A 16,683-nucleotide genomic window follows, 5' to 3' on the forward strand; every position below is an offset into this window, starting at 1 on the left:
CCCTTATTCATAATACCGTATACTTGCAGCATAATACACGTTAAGACACGCGTGTAGTCTTGCAAAGCCTAGTAAAGCACACTACTACCCCTCAATCGTAGAACGCGGCATTTCGTGTAAAAACCTGTAAAAGCCTCGAAGTAAAACAAAATTTACGCGTTCCAGAGCCACGGACTTTGGGTGAGCAACGAATAACTATATTCAGGACCACAAGACTCACTTGCGAGGTGTATTTGAAGTAACGGTTTCTACGAGCCGGCGAACAACAATGCAACAATTATACTTATTTAAACAACGTTTCAAATATTGACTGTAAAGTAAGGCCCGAGACAGGGAATTCGGTCTTACTCCACAGGCATGCACCACCAGCTTGTCAGCTTTTGCCTTGGGGTAGTGGGCCGCACCTTACGTTTCCCCATTCATTATAGTAGTTAATTTATTTGTTGTTGTTGTTTGTCAGTGCCATTTCGCTTCGGTTACAAATATTGCAGAAGAGTACCAGAAAATATTGTGAAAGATTTGTCTGGGTACGTTCCGCAAGGGCTGCCACACTGCGAGGCGCTGGCGTATGTTCCTGCGGTTACAATGTTTCCCACGGAACCGGATAGCGAATAACAAGTTACTGCTCAGCTCCTTATAATAGTAGAGAAAACAAACCGTGTTAGAGCTATTACCCTGACGTAAATTAATAATAATAATAATTCGTGACTTTACGTCGCCAGACGACCGTGATCGTGGGTGATGCCGCAGTGGTCGGACTGTGGATCAATTTGTTTGACGTGCGCCGTGAAAGCTCAACACACGTCACGCTGTATTTAACGTCTCTCGCGGAACTTACGTAAATTATACCCCTGTCACACGGGCATTTCGATCCTTCTCGAAGCCGATCTGCATCGAACTTCCCGAGCACGCTCGAGTTTTGACGCTGCTACACGGCCAGTTATGTCAGTCGAAGTTATGGCAGTTCACCGGGGTCGAGGATGCAAATGGCGGCCGTCGAGCCGTCTTGAAATTCTCAATCCTGTTATGGGAACTGTCTTGAGTCAAACAGGATCAAAGTTCGATCCTGCTTGGAAGCGGCCGTGTAGCACCATCCGATCTGCATTGGGGGGGGGGGGGGGGGGGGTATGTTTATTAAGAAAAAAAGAAAGGAAAGGTTAGCCAATCTGCATTGGGTTCAAGCAGGTTCGGTCGAGCAGGATCGAAAATGCCCGTGTGACAGGGGCATTATACGAGAAGGCTCGAAGATAACGCGATACGAAGCAAGACGCTCAGCTGATCACGCAACACTGAAACAACACATACGCGAGAGAAGACGAGTTCTGGCTTTTGCCGCCTCCAACACTATCGTGATTCGCTGGAATACTTAATATAGATTGCAATGTGTCGTCATGTCATTCACTTGAACCTCCACAAATAAAGCCTGGTTCCTAGCAGGCCCCGATGGTGTCAGACGTTGCGTGTTACAGTTCCAGGTATGATTTTGATATACTAGGGGCGGAACTGGAGAGGGATCCCAGCATAAATGTGGGATTTTTTGTTTTCAAAAATTGTTTTCATCCATTTTATGTATATCCATTTTGATATTTTGTTTATCGTTACTCATGTGTTCTTGTAAGACGATGAGCACGCTTTTTTTAAAATATCCTGGCCGTTCGTGGAACTTCACATCTACTACTGAGATGCGACCACTTCTTTATGTCATATTCGCGAACATGCTAGCGAAGGCATCAGTTATGCTCGTTATCCCGAAAGCAGCACACTCTTGAGAGCGGCACTTTGCCACTCGTGTCGCATCTGAGAGACAGATACCTCCAGATTAGGAGAATTCAAACGTTGCCTGGGTGACACCGTGAATGTTACATTGAGATTCATTCAATGGGAGACGGCCGTACAAAGTATCGGGCCCTGCGACGTAACGGCAGAAAGGGAGCAAATTTCAATATGGAAAGCACAGTGGTATCGTGTTGCCATCGTGTATGGAGTTTGCCAGTAGCGTGCGCTGGGAGATATTGATGATACGAAGGGCACGCGCGTCACATAGAGTCGAGCATACCGGCGACATTTCGAGCGAGCAAGACATTTTCGAGGCACCGTACACAACGCAAGTATTGTAAATGTGAGTAGTAATGAAACGCAACTATGGAGCTTCCTCACTGGTGTTCTTCGCAGAGCTTCCCGCAGACTTCCTCCGATGAAATAGCTGATGTAGTTGTTTTTGCCCGCAGAGCTTGAAGGCTCACTATACAGGGTGTTTCTTTTTAGCTGCAACAAATTATCATAAAAAGGGGAGGTGCTCTAGGACGCTTTTACATTCGCCATTGGATTACTCGACGGGGCTGCTACTAGGAAGCCGTATTTATTCTCAATTAGGGGATTAATTAACAGAGATATTTCAATAAACTTTTATTAACTTTAGGGAGCACATTGCAATTGTAATATTAAAGTTTGATCTTCACATGATGCGCTCGAACCACTGACGAAGCACGAAAGTAATCGCAGCGCGCGCCACTGACCTAATTATTTCAGCTCTGCCGTCTGTTGCGCACCTGAAGTGGTCGGTAAAGAGCGACGGTGACGTCGATGTCTCCGCCCTCACTTAACGTCACAGAAAAGCGTAATGTTTCACGATCTTTTTGTTTTGTTTTGTTTTTCTTTTTTGCTTGCAAAGATCTTTTCGCATCACCACTACATATCAGCGCTTATCGTACCAGGGAAGGGCAAGAGCTGTGTCCGGCAGGATGAAATGACTGATACGGCAAGCGACTGCGAACACATCAAGGAACGAATGGGAGGAAAAAGAAAAAGAGAACAAAGATCGTGAAACATACCGCGATAAGGGTTTGCCAATATCACGCATGACGTTCTGACGTTCTTCTGTGACGTTAAGGTAGGACGGAGATACCGACGTCACCGTCGCCCTTTTTGCGATCACTTTATTTCCAGCGGACGGCCGAGGTGGAATACATACGTCTATAGCACGCGCTGAGATTAATTTAGTGCTTCACCAGTGGTTCGAGCGGATCATGTGGTGATCATGCTTTAATATTGCAATTGCAATGTGCTCCCTCAAGTCAATAATTAAAAAGTTGATCAAAATATATCTGTTAATTAGTTTCCTAATTAAGCAAAAAATTGGTTTCCTACTAGTAGCCCAGTCGCATACTCCCATGACAAAGCTAAAACAGCCCTGAGGCAAATCTCCTTTTTATGAAAATTTGTTGCAGATCAATCGAAACACCCTGTATAGCCACATGCCACATAAGTCTTGAATGCCCGCAACACACACGAAATTTACCTGTGTGAAAGCCTATATGATACTCATGTATTTGAAATGAATCAGAAAATAAAATTTTTTTGCACAATGATTTCGGAGAAATTTGATGAATTCCATCATTATTTCCAAGGTGGCTGCCTTTAAAGCGTGCTTTGCCTGCAGTACTCCAGAATGCAAGGTGAAACCAACTTGCCTATACCTTTCCTATAGATATTTTCTTTGGTTAAAAGAATGCCGATTAACCGGTTACAAGCATAAATAATTTAATTACAAGACTTTCGTGCAGTGGTCTGCAGACTACTGCACCCGAAAGTCTCGTAATTATATTGTTCGTGCTTCTAACCGATTAATCGCCATTCTTTTTACCTTATCTCGCGGGCATGTCACTTACTTTTTATCTACGGATATTTTCTTACACAAAGAGGGCAAGACACCTATGTTGGGGGAGTCGTGCTTGTTCTGGACTGTGCATCCTAAGCGGTATAATTCACATTAGAAAACGTCATATCAGTTGAACCTCATTAGCAATATGTTGGCAGCATGTCATCTTCGCAGTTGTAAGAATAATAATCCATTAATTTGCCAGACATTTTCAAATTTCACTATCGACGCTTACATACTCCGCATGCGGATTTCAGCATACTCGTTTTCGCGCGGAAGTATAGTGCTTGTTTGCAGTGACAGATATTGGCGAAGTTCGCTCCTTTCGCCGCTATTGCACACCTCACAAGACCTTCGCACGCACACATTTCAAAACTTCATCCGCCGCATACTGATACTCTTTGAGCACATGTCAGAATATTTCATGCACCGGGTAATATTTGAAATTTCTGCTTTTGACAGCACATTACGAAGGAAACGTGCTTTGAAGGCGGTGGGCGTGCTTCGTGCAGGAAACGCGTTTCTTTTCCTGCGGAACGCGCTTCATATATGGCACCTCTAAAGAACAGCGTTCGTCGCCCAATCTTCTATGCGCCGAAAACAAGGCAGAACAGTATTCGTTCTACTGATTGTATTTTGGCGTGCCTCCATCCATTTATGGCACGGAACAAACTCCGCCCTTGTCGTTATGAGCCCACGCGTTTAATAATAATGTCGTCTGTCTAGATCATGTTCGTGGAAGCGACAATGGGCAGGGGAACGCGGGATAATGACGCGAATTCCACAGAGAGTTCCCTTTTAAGTTTGGATTTTAAAAAGAGACGGCCTAAAGAGGTAGCGCAGTGAGCTGCACAATGGCCTGAGGTTCAAGCTCCAGCTTTTCAAACTTCCTCACGATGTCACGTCTGACACTGTACATACTCGGTACGTCCGAAGAGCACCGTGACCAAAAAAGAAGCAAAATTGATATAGTGCGCCAAGCTGGGAACGCTGAAAGGTACAGAAATCAAGGTTTAAAGACAGAAAATACAATGTAGACAGACAAAGTATACTATACTGGAAAGTGCTTTAAAGAAGCAAGATGTAACACACAGAAATGCGAGAAAGCAGGCGAGCTGGTGGTTTCTTCATATCCATCGAGACTCTTTCGTGTCGTTCGTGTGCCTTTCTTTTTTTTTTTTTTTTCGTCTGTTCCCTCGATCTCAATGTTCTAAGTATTGCTTAATCCTGGGAAGATCTTTAGCAGGTGAATCAATCTAAGTCGATTTAAGGCTACTTGTGGAGCGAGATACATAACGTTCCGAAAACGATAATATATCAAATATTCCCGATATGGCTTACTTAAAGTTGAGCAATTAGTACAAGTTGCAATGAACTTTCATAGTGAATACCCTTAATTAGTGAAAATAGGTTTACGTATAATTGCACAGTTGTAGTGCACAAGATTGGGTACTTTAATCCGCACAAATCGAAACCGCAGCGAGCTTCTGTTCTCCAGTATAAAAGTTGCGGAAATGCTAAATTTTCGAGCGTCCTGCACAATTTCGTTTTGATGCGGCCGGTTTTTCCTGTCCTCCTCTGGCTCTCGCCCTCTCTCACTCTGATGACAGGCTGTTCCTCAGTGCGTGGTGCACCCACGCTTTGTTCTGCCCTCTAGACCTGTTTCTGTGGGCCTGGTGGCGCGAGCGAGCAGCAACGTCAGCGCCCAAAAAAATGCAACGCGCGGTAGTTTAGCAGACGACGGCGGCATTTCAAATACATGGTCCAGAGTTGTTCGCACTTGGCAAGACGCACCGCTTTTTCTGTGGATTTCCTACAGATGTTGTAGCTTTCTTTACCGGTATTTGCGCCGCTTTCAACATTGTGGGTGAGGGACTGGGTGCGGCTTCGTGCACTCGAGGTAAATTGAGAGTGTTGCCGATGACGGCTATAGAGGCTATGACGGGGTTGCCGATACGTCCGAAATGCAGCGAAGGTTTGTGACATCAGATTGGAGGCGGACTGGAATCTTTGGAAGGAAGGCCGTTGACTAGCTACGGTCTTTTCTTACGGCCGTTCCGTTTACGGCTTTAAGTTCTTGTAGGAAAATTTAATACGACGTGGAACGGTCAGTACATGGACAGCGCCTCAAAACAATATTTATAACTTAGGAGCTATGAGCCTATGAGGGACGATATATACATTGCTACGCTTCATGATACAATAGGGATATGCACTATTTACATTCGATGGAGCATGAGACGAGTGATGGGAGGGGTACTGTTCACGGAGGGACACCTCCGTGGACAGTACCCCTGGAAGGACACCTATGGACAGGAAGGGCACCTATGTTTGCAAATATGTCGAAGAAATGGCAAACCTGCACTCGGGCTACTGGGACTATTTCTTCCTGGAAATAGATATTCAAAAAGTATCTACTGCATTGCTCCACGATTGCAGATGAAGTGACGTCCTTTCTTTTCCATTACAAGACTAGCAGGGCACATAATTGGGCTGGAAGAAGAAGAAGAAGAGGAAGCATAACGACGAGCAGAGATTGAATATCTTTTGAAAGGACCAAGAAATAACAGTTTGTCATTTATTTGTTTGTAAGAAAAAAGAGGGAAAATTGAACGCAATTGAATTGAGAAATTGAATAGTTTGTGACCACAGCCAAGCGTCGATCAAGGTTCGTTAGCCTGACGACTCGTTCAGCCGACTCCTTTAGTTATGTTGAACGTGCAAAGCGATGTTTTTGGAACTTTTGATTAGCAAAGAAGGACGTTGCACATGTTGACGCTCTGCCCACTGCAAGCCTACCTATCACACACAAAAAAGAAAAAAAAAAGAAAACAACGCAATTTACAATGGCGCACTACAGTCGGTTTATAACTTGTGTGGTCTCCATAATGCGTAAAATTTATACACGTCTATTTATACAGACACTTCACATTTATTAAGAACTTTCAGGACTTCTAACGATGATCCTGACTACCATTAACCTCCCAGTGCGAGGAATAGTGCATTCGATTAAGAAAGAATGTCGCATGGTTTTGCTTAGAAAATCAAATATAATCCCAATGTTTACAAACGTTTTCGTTTTGGTTCAAAAGCATCTTTATACAAATATGTTTCCGGTAACCTTTTTGTTCATGACTTCCAATGAGCCTAGAAATGCGCATTGTAGATTTATTAACACCCTCTTCATCAGCTAGGAGACTGTATATAACTAAGCAACAACATATACGCTATACCAGAGCTAAAACAGCACATTTATATTTGCCAGGGGCAGCTCTATGTACAGCTAACGCGCCGACGTGTACTCAGTAGATTTATGTTTCTCCCCTGACTTCTCTCCTGCCGAAGGCAAAGAAGCCAACAAGAGCCATATGCATAATCGATAGCCATACTCCTCGGGGCAGGACCGCAATTCTTGGAGTGCTCCCTTTCGCCGGAACAGCCGTCGCCTGACACCGCACTTGTGAATAGAGACGCGTACTTCAGTGTCGGCTTTCATGAAGCCGTTCTGCGGATGGAAGTCATCTGCTTGTGGCGAGAGAGAGATGCACATTTACATACGCGCACTGTTGAAAGAGATTGTAGCCTACTGCAACTAGAGTAATCTGATAGCAAGCACGACCGTATAGTTGTAGCACACAGTTGTCGTGCCTCGCTGAATGAAGTGCAAGTGTTATCGCGTCACGAGCTACAAAAAAATAAAAAATAAATAAATAAATAAAAATAAATAAATAAATAAATAAATAAATAAAAATAAATAAATAAATAAATAAATAAATAAAAATAAATAAATAAATAAAAATAAATAAATAAATAAAAATAAATAAATAAAAAAGAGCAGAAGGAGACGGCATAGAAAGGACGTGTTCTAAAAAGGACTCTTATTCCACCCCATAATGGATTGAATATCGCTAGCGCAGCACATGTCTTTCCTATGACATTTCTCAAATGTGCTCTCTTCTGGAACACTCGGTCGGATAGGAGTCCCCGGAACGTCGCATGTCGGACTTGCGAATCACCGGGGGACGCGGGGTGCCTACTCCCGTCCTGAATATCCGAACATCGATAAGATATGCATACGATATCCCACAGCGACATTTGCGTCGTAATTTTACCCACTAAACAACAAATGTCCAAGGAAGGTCTACAGAATATCGTGCTCTGGATATTTGAATTCCCATGTATAAAGCAATTTGCAAGTCCCTTTGCAGTGTTTGTATAGAGTATCCAAGAGACCAGGATGCATCACTAATTGAACGTCTCAGAGACGTCACCACGATATAATCTAGCGACATACGGATGTGAGGGACGTTTATGAAATCTTGTCCTGTCAATTTAGTAGTAATGTTTCGGTAGCACTGAGAGCAAGGAAACTGTGAGCGTAAGATATAGAGTGAACAAATAAGAACGTTGGCGTGCTGCTGTCTGTGCAAAGTATTTACGTAGCGTTCTTCAAGCGACAGGGTGAACGCATTTCCTTTGCAGCTTTGCTGAGCAGCTAATCACATTCTAGATGATAAATTGAATTAAAAACACAGTATTTAACAGCCAATGATGTCAGCAATGATGTTTGGTATACTTTCATTCGATGCAGATGCACAGGAATTGCAAAAACGCATCAGCCTTCCTCAGCGTTACGAGAGTTTTACGCCAGACTATAGTTAACGAACGTGAGCCCAGGAAATTTATATTGCAGTATATGCTTTACAGAGTTCTCTAATAGAAGGCTGCTGATTTCCCGCTGCATTGCAGCACAGGGTGGCCGCGTCCGTAGTGTAGCAGAAGTGCTAAATCTTGTTCGAGCAGGGGTTCGTCGCGCTATTCGTAGAGAGAGAGCTGTGCTGGGAGCTGTGCACTTTGCAAGACGGTGGCAGACATCTTCGGTCCTCTTTGAAGATGATAGAGGTACGTATGTACTTCACTTTTAGGTGGCCAAGTACAGTGTGCCGTTGTCACGTTCGCAACTTTCCGCGAGTATTCGTTCGTTGCATGGTGACGTCCAGCACACATATTAATCTAGAGATCATATTGCTCTAGAGTTGGCATCTACGTAGCCTTAGTTTAGTCCGTGTGAAACGTTAGAGGGAGCCAGTCTGTGTGGCTGGTCTTCCGCTCTGATGCCAATACAGAGAGGCTGCTGTGGGATTCGAATGGTTCTCCTCCTCCGCCCCAGTGCCCAAGTGAGGCGGCATGGTGGGGTAATCCATTTATATACTATACACAGTGCTGCTGCACAGTGCTGCTGCCGCATACCGCAAACCTAGTAGTAATATGGAATGACAAATAATGCCTCTTGATATATCTCATAATAGGTGAATATGCACTGAAATGGTAGGGTGCTAATATACCCAGCACATATCGAGATATCCGTGAAATTCGTTAAATAGACCACCAGGAGCCCAAATAAAACGGTGAAAATGCTACTCCTGTGGATATCCACTGGGTGTAACTTGGGTCCACACGAAACTCCAGTGGATATCCAAATATCCAAGGCGATATATCTTCTGAAGATTTGTGGGACATTGGTGGTTTGCTGGGCTGGTACACTGTAGACGCTTCGTGTCTAGCCAACAGTGTCTGCAGAGTGCACTGGGTAGACTGGACCGTCGACCATTCAAAATGGAGGAGATGCTGGGGCACTAGGCAGGCTGCCAGCAGATAACCCGCACATTGCACACTGATGCGTTTTCTGCTAAAAGCATGGGTGTTGTGGCCACATTTTAAGACTCGGGGCTTACAGTATCCCGAGAGAGTTCATAGCGCCCATCAAGTGTTCTGGAGCTGCACAAGAGCGTCTCCAACTTTCCAACGACTCCATTCTTTTGTCTCATTCTCACGGTTCACTCCCCTTGAAACTCCAATTTCGTTATAGTGCTTTCTTTTTCTGAACCTTCGCTGAATACGTGAGTAAAAAGAGACCTGCGAGCAGGAAGCATGCCCTGTGCTGATGGTGTTTTTTTGCCTCTCCTTTAAAAGGTGATAAAAGCGGGCGTGCATTCCACGGGAGGGCTGAACTGAGTGAACGTTCTGCCCGTTGTACTTTCTCCAAGCTCTACACTCCATTTTCCGCTTTCCCCTTTCGTCTTTTTATTCTTCATTTTATTTACACAGACGCAAAGGAATGCCCCTCCCTCGAGATATTTGAGCGTGTAACTCCCGCACTTTCCCTTCGAGCAAATAATACCGCCTATGCTTTTCCCGTCTTCCTTGAGCAAACACTACAAGAGCGCATGACGAGTGCCGGCTTCGATATAGTAAATAGAACTGTTGAAGGAGATCGCTTTCGGCCTGTTTACCATTAACGACAAAGATGTCTTGAGCGACGCTACTGGGATTACAAAGTGTGTGCGCGCATTTTGATGGGCCGATGTGCCTTAAACTGCAGACATCTTCAACTTCGACGGGCTCATATTACCGCGTGCAAATCTATCTGTCATTGGTGTTGTTTTCGTTTAGGATTCAACGTTCACCAGCTAAGGGTGTACGCACGAAGCAGTGCTCAGTACTTGTAATTTGAGTGGTGCTGTGGTATGCTATATACAGTAAAATGACATTGGATACTTCTCGATAAAGTTAGGTTAGGTTACGCGTGGAGACAAATATGGAGGTATTTACTCCTGCATTAGAGGATCCACACCAAATCACTTCCGTATGAAATCAAATAGGCATGCTGTGCGTGGGCATGTGCGCAAGGAGGATGGAATAATTATGAACTATTAATATGTGGAAGGAACCGCGATGTCGATAAGGGTGAATTTAGAATGTGACAACTTTGAACGCTTCATGGAATAGGATTCAGTGGATTACCTCATCTCTGTCATGTTTGCTCACTGACCCGATGTTTTCGTGTTCGACGACGGACGCCGCCGCCGGCTATTTGGTGACATGGTACGTCAGGTGGACGACTCAATATCTTCCTGGGAGGACATGAAACGGACGATGACGTATGCTAACCGCTCAAAGTTTCTGCTGTCCGACATCAGTGGCCACATGGTTACCGGCTGTAAAAGTTGAACTTGCGACCTGACAAAAATGCCTGTTTTGTTTCCATGATGCTAGTACGCTAAGAAACCTAAGATACCTAGAAAGTAGGTCGGCCGAAGCTTTTGTGTAGTAGTCGTCATTCTTACCGTTGGTTGTATCCGTAAGTGTTTCTAGTACAAGAGCTGGATTTTTTGGGGGAAAGTGACCCTGACAGGTTGGAGAAAGCTTACAGCAGAGATAGTAAGAGCAAGAGTGCATTCAAATTGGTTTGCTTTGTGTTATGTCCTAAGACGGAGATTGATTCCGAAGAGGCGAGCCTTGAGACTGTATTGTATGAGAATGTATGTTTTAGCACGCGTGGTGCATTTCCAAGAACTGTGAATTTTGTCACAACGCTTTTAAAAGCCGCGTGTGAACGATTGGGGGTGACTTGGCTGCCGGACTTAGCGGGCGGACAGACCTGGGGGCTTAATCGCTTCATCGTCGTTACGGTCGTTACAAGCTAACGAGTGGCGGGAAATTCAAAAAGGTGGGCACGTGATAAAACACGTGCACGGCGCTCTTCGCGCGATACGTGAAGGCCATGGTATACGTCACGCGCAATGTGTCACGTGCCCACCCTTTTGAATTTCTCGCCACGATCGTTAGCTTGTAACGACAGTAACGACGATGAAACGATTAAGCCCCCAGACTGTCTCGTCGAGTTGTAAGTATCTCCTGTAAATATTGTCGTTGTGTAAATAAACAAGCTATTGTTGAGCATCCCGGACGTCGTTTTCCTGGGTTGCCGAGCAAGCAGAGGGAAGCGAGCAAAACGACAACCAAAACTTTACTCCGGCGCTCTGAAGCAAAACGCGCTCTCGACGACCAGACAATTTCCTAAACGAAAATGTGCCAGCGCTTCATGCTCTAAAAGTTGCTGGGGTATTCTCCGCTCGCTGAAATAACAGCGCGTGCCAGTGAGATGTTTCCGCTTCCGTTGCAAATGTCAAGGAGGTGATGGCAGCGAACGCGTTATGATAACGTGTATGTCATATGATAAATGTTAGCACGACAGAAAGAATACTGTAGCGAGTGAAAACAAGCGATCTCTCAGCAGCGCTTACTCTAAACTGCTATGCGTGACGTTTGCAACGTGTTCCCTAGCTCAGGAACATGTTGCCAACGTTCAGTATACACCAGGTCGTTTGCATATTCCTTTTGTGTTTTGTGTTGTGGTTCCGTGAGGCTGTTGAGTGAGCTTTTTTGTAAAAAGTTCCGAAAATGAGCTCCCTTGGCTCGCTACGCCTTCGGGGGCAAGCAAGCAACGGCTAAGCAGAAAAAGATCTAACGGCAGGAATTTTCACTTTTGCAGTTACTATATCAAACATGGACTGCTTTTTATTGACAGAGAACCTCTGAGGGGCAAAGTGAAAAGGGGTAAAGTGGAAAGTCGCCACTGTTTTTGTTTGTTACCCCTAACTCTGACTCGAACTCTACAGATATCTTAACAAAAATGGGTATTTATTCTTGACCTATCCCTGCATGACAAACAGCTTTGATCTAGGGTGGACTGTTGCGTGCAAGACAACATAATTTTACGGCTTACCATTATGTGTTTTTCAAATAAAGTTTTTATTCTCTCTGTAGGAGAATGTACACACCTTCCACATTGGCCCTCAATATTTTCCGCTTTGGCCTCCCCATGGGGCAAAGTGAGAAATTTTGGTTACTTAGCGACATAATTTTATATAAAATATCTCTAATAACCAACAGTATGGCACGCCAAGGGTGCTTTTTCCAAAATATCGAAGAATCTTTTAAGTGTCGAATTTTGGCCGCCCATGCGCTGCTAGTTGCTGTGTCCCGTTTTTTTTTTCTTGCCTTTTTTTTTCTGTCTTTGTGGCAACTTGACTCCCGTCTCGGCAGGCAGACCGCCCTCTCTTTCTTATTTTTTTTTATTTCTTTAGATAAACGATACCCCCCCACCCCCTATGCGCATTAACATGCTATCAAAAAAAAATATTGAACGTCAGTATCAACGCTTTGCCCCACCTACCCACAGCGAAAGAAACAGAAAGAGACACAGACAGAAACAGAAACACAGACACAAATAGAAACAGACAGTACTCACTTGGAGCACGAGGTCGGTTTTCAACTCCTTCGTTCTCTGAAAAGAGAATAAGTAACTCATCACCACGATGTTGTTTAGCACGTCGCAACACACGCATGTGATAAATACAATCGAATCAACCAGCTTTTGTCGCTCTTCTAGAAGCACCTAGCAGCACGTATCACGAATATATGCTGTATGCCTATCTACGGTTCAGTTACGTAACTTTTCGCTTCGTATTCCGCTCGATTTCAAAATAACACTCCGGAGGGTATTGAAAATAATAACAAAATCGCAAAATAAGAAAAATGCAGTATGACAAACAACGAAATAACAATCATATTGGCAGTGTATGATCGAAACACTACATGAGAAATAACGTCCGCAAAAATATATAAACAAGAACAACTCTGTATCCACATACCCGTATCGACAAAATATATCCATGCACGGAGACTGAGTAGAAATTCTTGTTACGAGTAATTGCCGTCAACTCTACGTTTTTTTCGCCCTCGATTTTTTGCATAATCTTTGGCAAACTCTGAGCGCCCAGTCTCACTGCTTCAAGCTTCCTACATTCTCTTATCATTTCTGAGCTGGCGTTCCTCATTTCCGTTATGCAGTTGCGAGTACAATGACGAGTGGCGTTTAGAACGAGTCCACATCGTTGGCTTCAACTAAAACTCTGACAGAATTACATAAAATAAAGTTGGGCAGCCGTGGAGGGGCTTAGCGAGGAAATGGAAACCGACGACGATACGCCATAAGGAGACTTCGACTAAATGCTAACGGCAGGCAGTGGAGGAGAACAGTGAGGAAATATGTACATCCCAAGACGACAGAAATGACACAAACGATCAGATACAAAGAGATAGCGCTCCGCTAAAAATAGCAGGGGGACCTTTAAACAAAGATGAAAAGAAAGAAAAAGAAAGGAGAAGAAGTACTTCCCGGCCTTCATCTTCAACTACGCCGAAAGAAGAGAGAGAGAGAGAAAAGAAGAAGGCCGTGAAGCAACGTTTTTCATCATTAGTTTCTATATGGCTGTTTTCGTATTTTTCCGCTTCGATTCGTATCTCGTCATCAGGGCTGTTCAAAAGCAGCGCACGTCATAGCAGCGTCTGCAGTCTTTTAATAATAGACTGTAATAACGAGATTCAGTTTTTTGATTATCAGTCAGATCCCTGGGATTGGAATAATTAAATTCTGGAGAAAGGGCTGCACGAAATGCAAGCATACATCATTACCATATGGGAGGGGGGATATGTAGAGTTGAAATACGTGTCCTATTGGCTTCTTTCTCTCCGTATCTTGTTTCTGCTATCTGAACAATAACACGGTGTCTAAGTGAAAGACGGCGCAGAGAGGAGGTTACGAACAACGCGACGTTTTGAATCAAGGTGTTATTTTTTAATGCGTTAGGGGTCCTCGCTGCGCAAGAATCGCGGCGTATTGTGTTTGTAGCCACGGAAGTGGAGAGAGGTGCGACGAGGGGAGAAGAGGAGAAGGTACGTGGATATCCCGAAGCGGCGCCGGCGTGGCAGCAGTAGCACGTGCAGTTATTGTGGTCGACAGTTTCAGATGTGTCTGCGTAGACTCGCCATCACAGGGGTGATATAAACCCGCCATTGTTGTAACCACCCTGAAGCGGGTGCTTTTTGCAAAACCGCCACCTTGTCCTGGTCGCACGTCATAAAAAACGTCATTTTGAGGTCACAAGACTTTGTTTACAAGTCGTTTTGCCGCTTACAGACATATTTACGTCGTCATAAAGCCAAGAGATGAACGTATTTTGTTAGCGTAATGTATCCGGTGCTTCTTCCCCAGCATGGTAGCCTATTTAACTACATCGCATCAGCTCAGTGAGTCTTGACGCGCGGTCGTCATCACATCTTTGGAAGTCGTCAACAGTACGAGGCCTTATGTGCAAAACGGCGCGTTTTACTGCGATATTATCGGATAAAAATAATTACCGTGGTCGAAAGACATCCAAAAAAGTCGCTCAGAAACAACAACCGCATTGTTTACAAACGGGTTGGTCGCCGATCACGTGCGCGGTCATCTTTAATGTCACATGTGCCTTGACGTTTGCTGTGACGTGCGACCGGGACCTGTCCAGGATGCATTGCATTCGCCCAGCACGCTTTCGTCTACGGAGCAATACATTCGATGCCACCCCTCTGCTCGCCATGGATTATGAAAGCTGTGCGGAGGACCGGCGACGAAAGAATGCTGAGGCTGCGAGACGGCGGCGCCAAGCTGAATAGGAGCAAGCCCGAAAGGCTCGTTTGCCTGCGGATGCTGTCCTGCGTTAGCGTTGTGTGAAGGGTTGTGTAGCGTTGTGAAGGGGAGTTCCCCCCCGAAAGGGTTTTCAAGTTCCCACGCTAACGCATTTCCGTCGGATCCACCAGCGGATCGACCATGTTTTTTTTTTAAATTTCGTGTTAGCGCCGCGAAGCAACTGTGGCCACGAGCGGCGTAGAGACGTGGACAGAGGGAGAGGGGACAGCAGTCTGAAGAGTGGTTGACAGAAGGGGGGTTTATTATGCGTCCTGGGCCGGCATCAGGGAGAGGTGGGCCATCATTCGTCTGGAAAGCTTGCAGGAAAACCCAGGGAAAACCTCAGACAGCACAGCCAGTGGTAGGGTACGAACCTACCGCCTCCCAGTCCTCAGCACGACCTTGGCTACCACCAGCGAGCGGACGCTGTTACCCGCTCGGCCGTGTCGCTGGTCGATGAAGGTGTGGCACGGGAGATAATTCAGTCGCGTGAATTAGCTTCAAGGACATTCGTATCACCGAGAGACTCCAGAGAAACACTGACGAATCGGACACTGAGCCAAATGTGATTGATATATAACGTGGGAAATGAAATCCACCGCATGTGCTATCACCTTGCATCAGAGTAACAGAAACGAGTAATTTCCCCATAGTAATCTCTCTGCGTCTCGTTCTCTTTTCCCTCGTCTTACCCGTAGAGTTGCATCGATGACCAGTGTAACCATTTCCAGGAAGCGTACCTTTCCAATGCAAACCAAGCGGGGTTTCGTTCGTTTAGAGTAAGATAAAATTTAAAATCGAACCGCCTTTGTTGTATGTGGTCTCACTGAAGCAAGTCTGTGTGTGAAAAAAAAAACAGTCCAAAAAAGAAGAGAAAAATCGCATCGCATACCTGCTGAGCTGAACCTGTCCACAACATATCTACTCCCGCACGCTATATACTCCGTGTGAAAGGGTTTACATCCAGGAAGTCTTCCGGCTTAAACGCTAAGAGAGCATGCGTCTCTCTTATGTCATTCGTTATAATACAGAGTAATGTGGTTTCAACCATGATTGGCTGATAGAGTTTCAAAAGGCAGGTTTGCGTGACGCTTTTCTGACACGCAGAGACAACATTCGTTAAGGTCGACGGTGCCCTGCATCTCAACAGTGTTGGAACTCGAATTGCGCGTGTTATGAATTCCCTCCAGTGTGATTAACGATGCAGTTTTATGGTCCTGCATCCCTTCGGTGAAAAGATATTGAACGCGAAAAATGGGATGACACACACACGGGTCATATACCGTACTTTCCGGTGTATAACGCGCGCGTTATACAGTAAAAAAAAGTGTTCTGAAGAGGTCCTGCGCGTTATCTAACGGTGCGCGTTATACACGGATATATTTTCCTGCAGAGTTCCTTTTCAGGTCGGTGACGTACAAATTCTAACCTCTTCCAGAGTGTGCTGCTTTCTCCCATATCTCTTAGGGTCAGTTGACAAAACCGGCGAAAGGGCACTGGACTTCATAAAAGATTAATGATGCTGCTTAAGGATGCCATTCAGCAGTCACTAATCTTGAATTCATTTCAGAAGAATGGCGTAATTGAGAAGGGACGCGAAACGGAAAGCAGAGAGGAGACTGAAGTATACTATGACAGCGAGGGCTGTTGCATCGGAGCTTAACGGATTTGA

General features: G+C 44.9%; 1 protein-coding gene across 1 annotated transcript in view; it reads right to left on the reverse strand.

Moving 5' to 3' along the window:
• LOC135374756 (uncharacterized) overlaps positions 1-16,683 on the reverse strand; it is a 283,547-nt gene that overhangs the window by 168,634 nt on the left and 98,230 nt on the right. The window contains exon 2 of the mRNA XM_064607684.1: positions 12,753-12,788. Coding sequence (XP_064463754.1) covers positions 12,753-12,788 — 36 coding nt within the window. The remainder of the gene's footprint in view (positions 1-12,752; positions 12,789-16,683) is intronic.

This window comes from Ornithodoros turicata, unplaced genomic scaffold (genome assembly GCF_037126465.1).
Source record: "Ornithodoros turicata isolate Travis unplaced genomic scaffold, ASM3712646v1 ctg00000746.1, whole genome shotgun sequence".
In the NCBI taxonomy this organism is placed as follows: Eukaryota; Metazoa; Arthropoda; class Arachnida; order Ixodida; family Argasidae; genus Ornithodoros; species Ornithodoros turicata.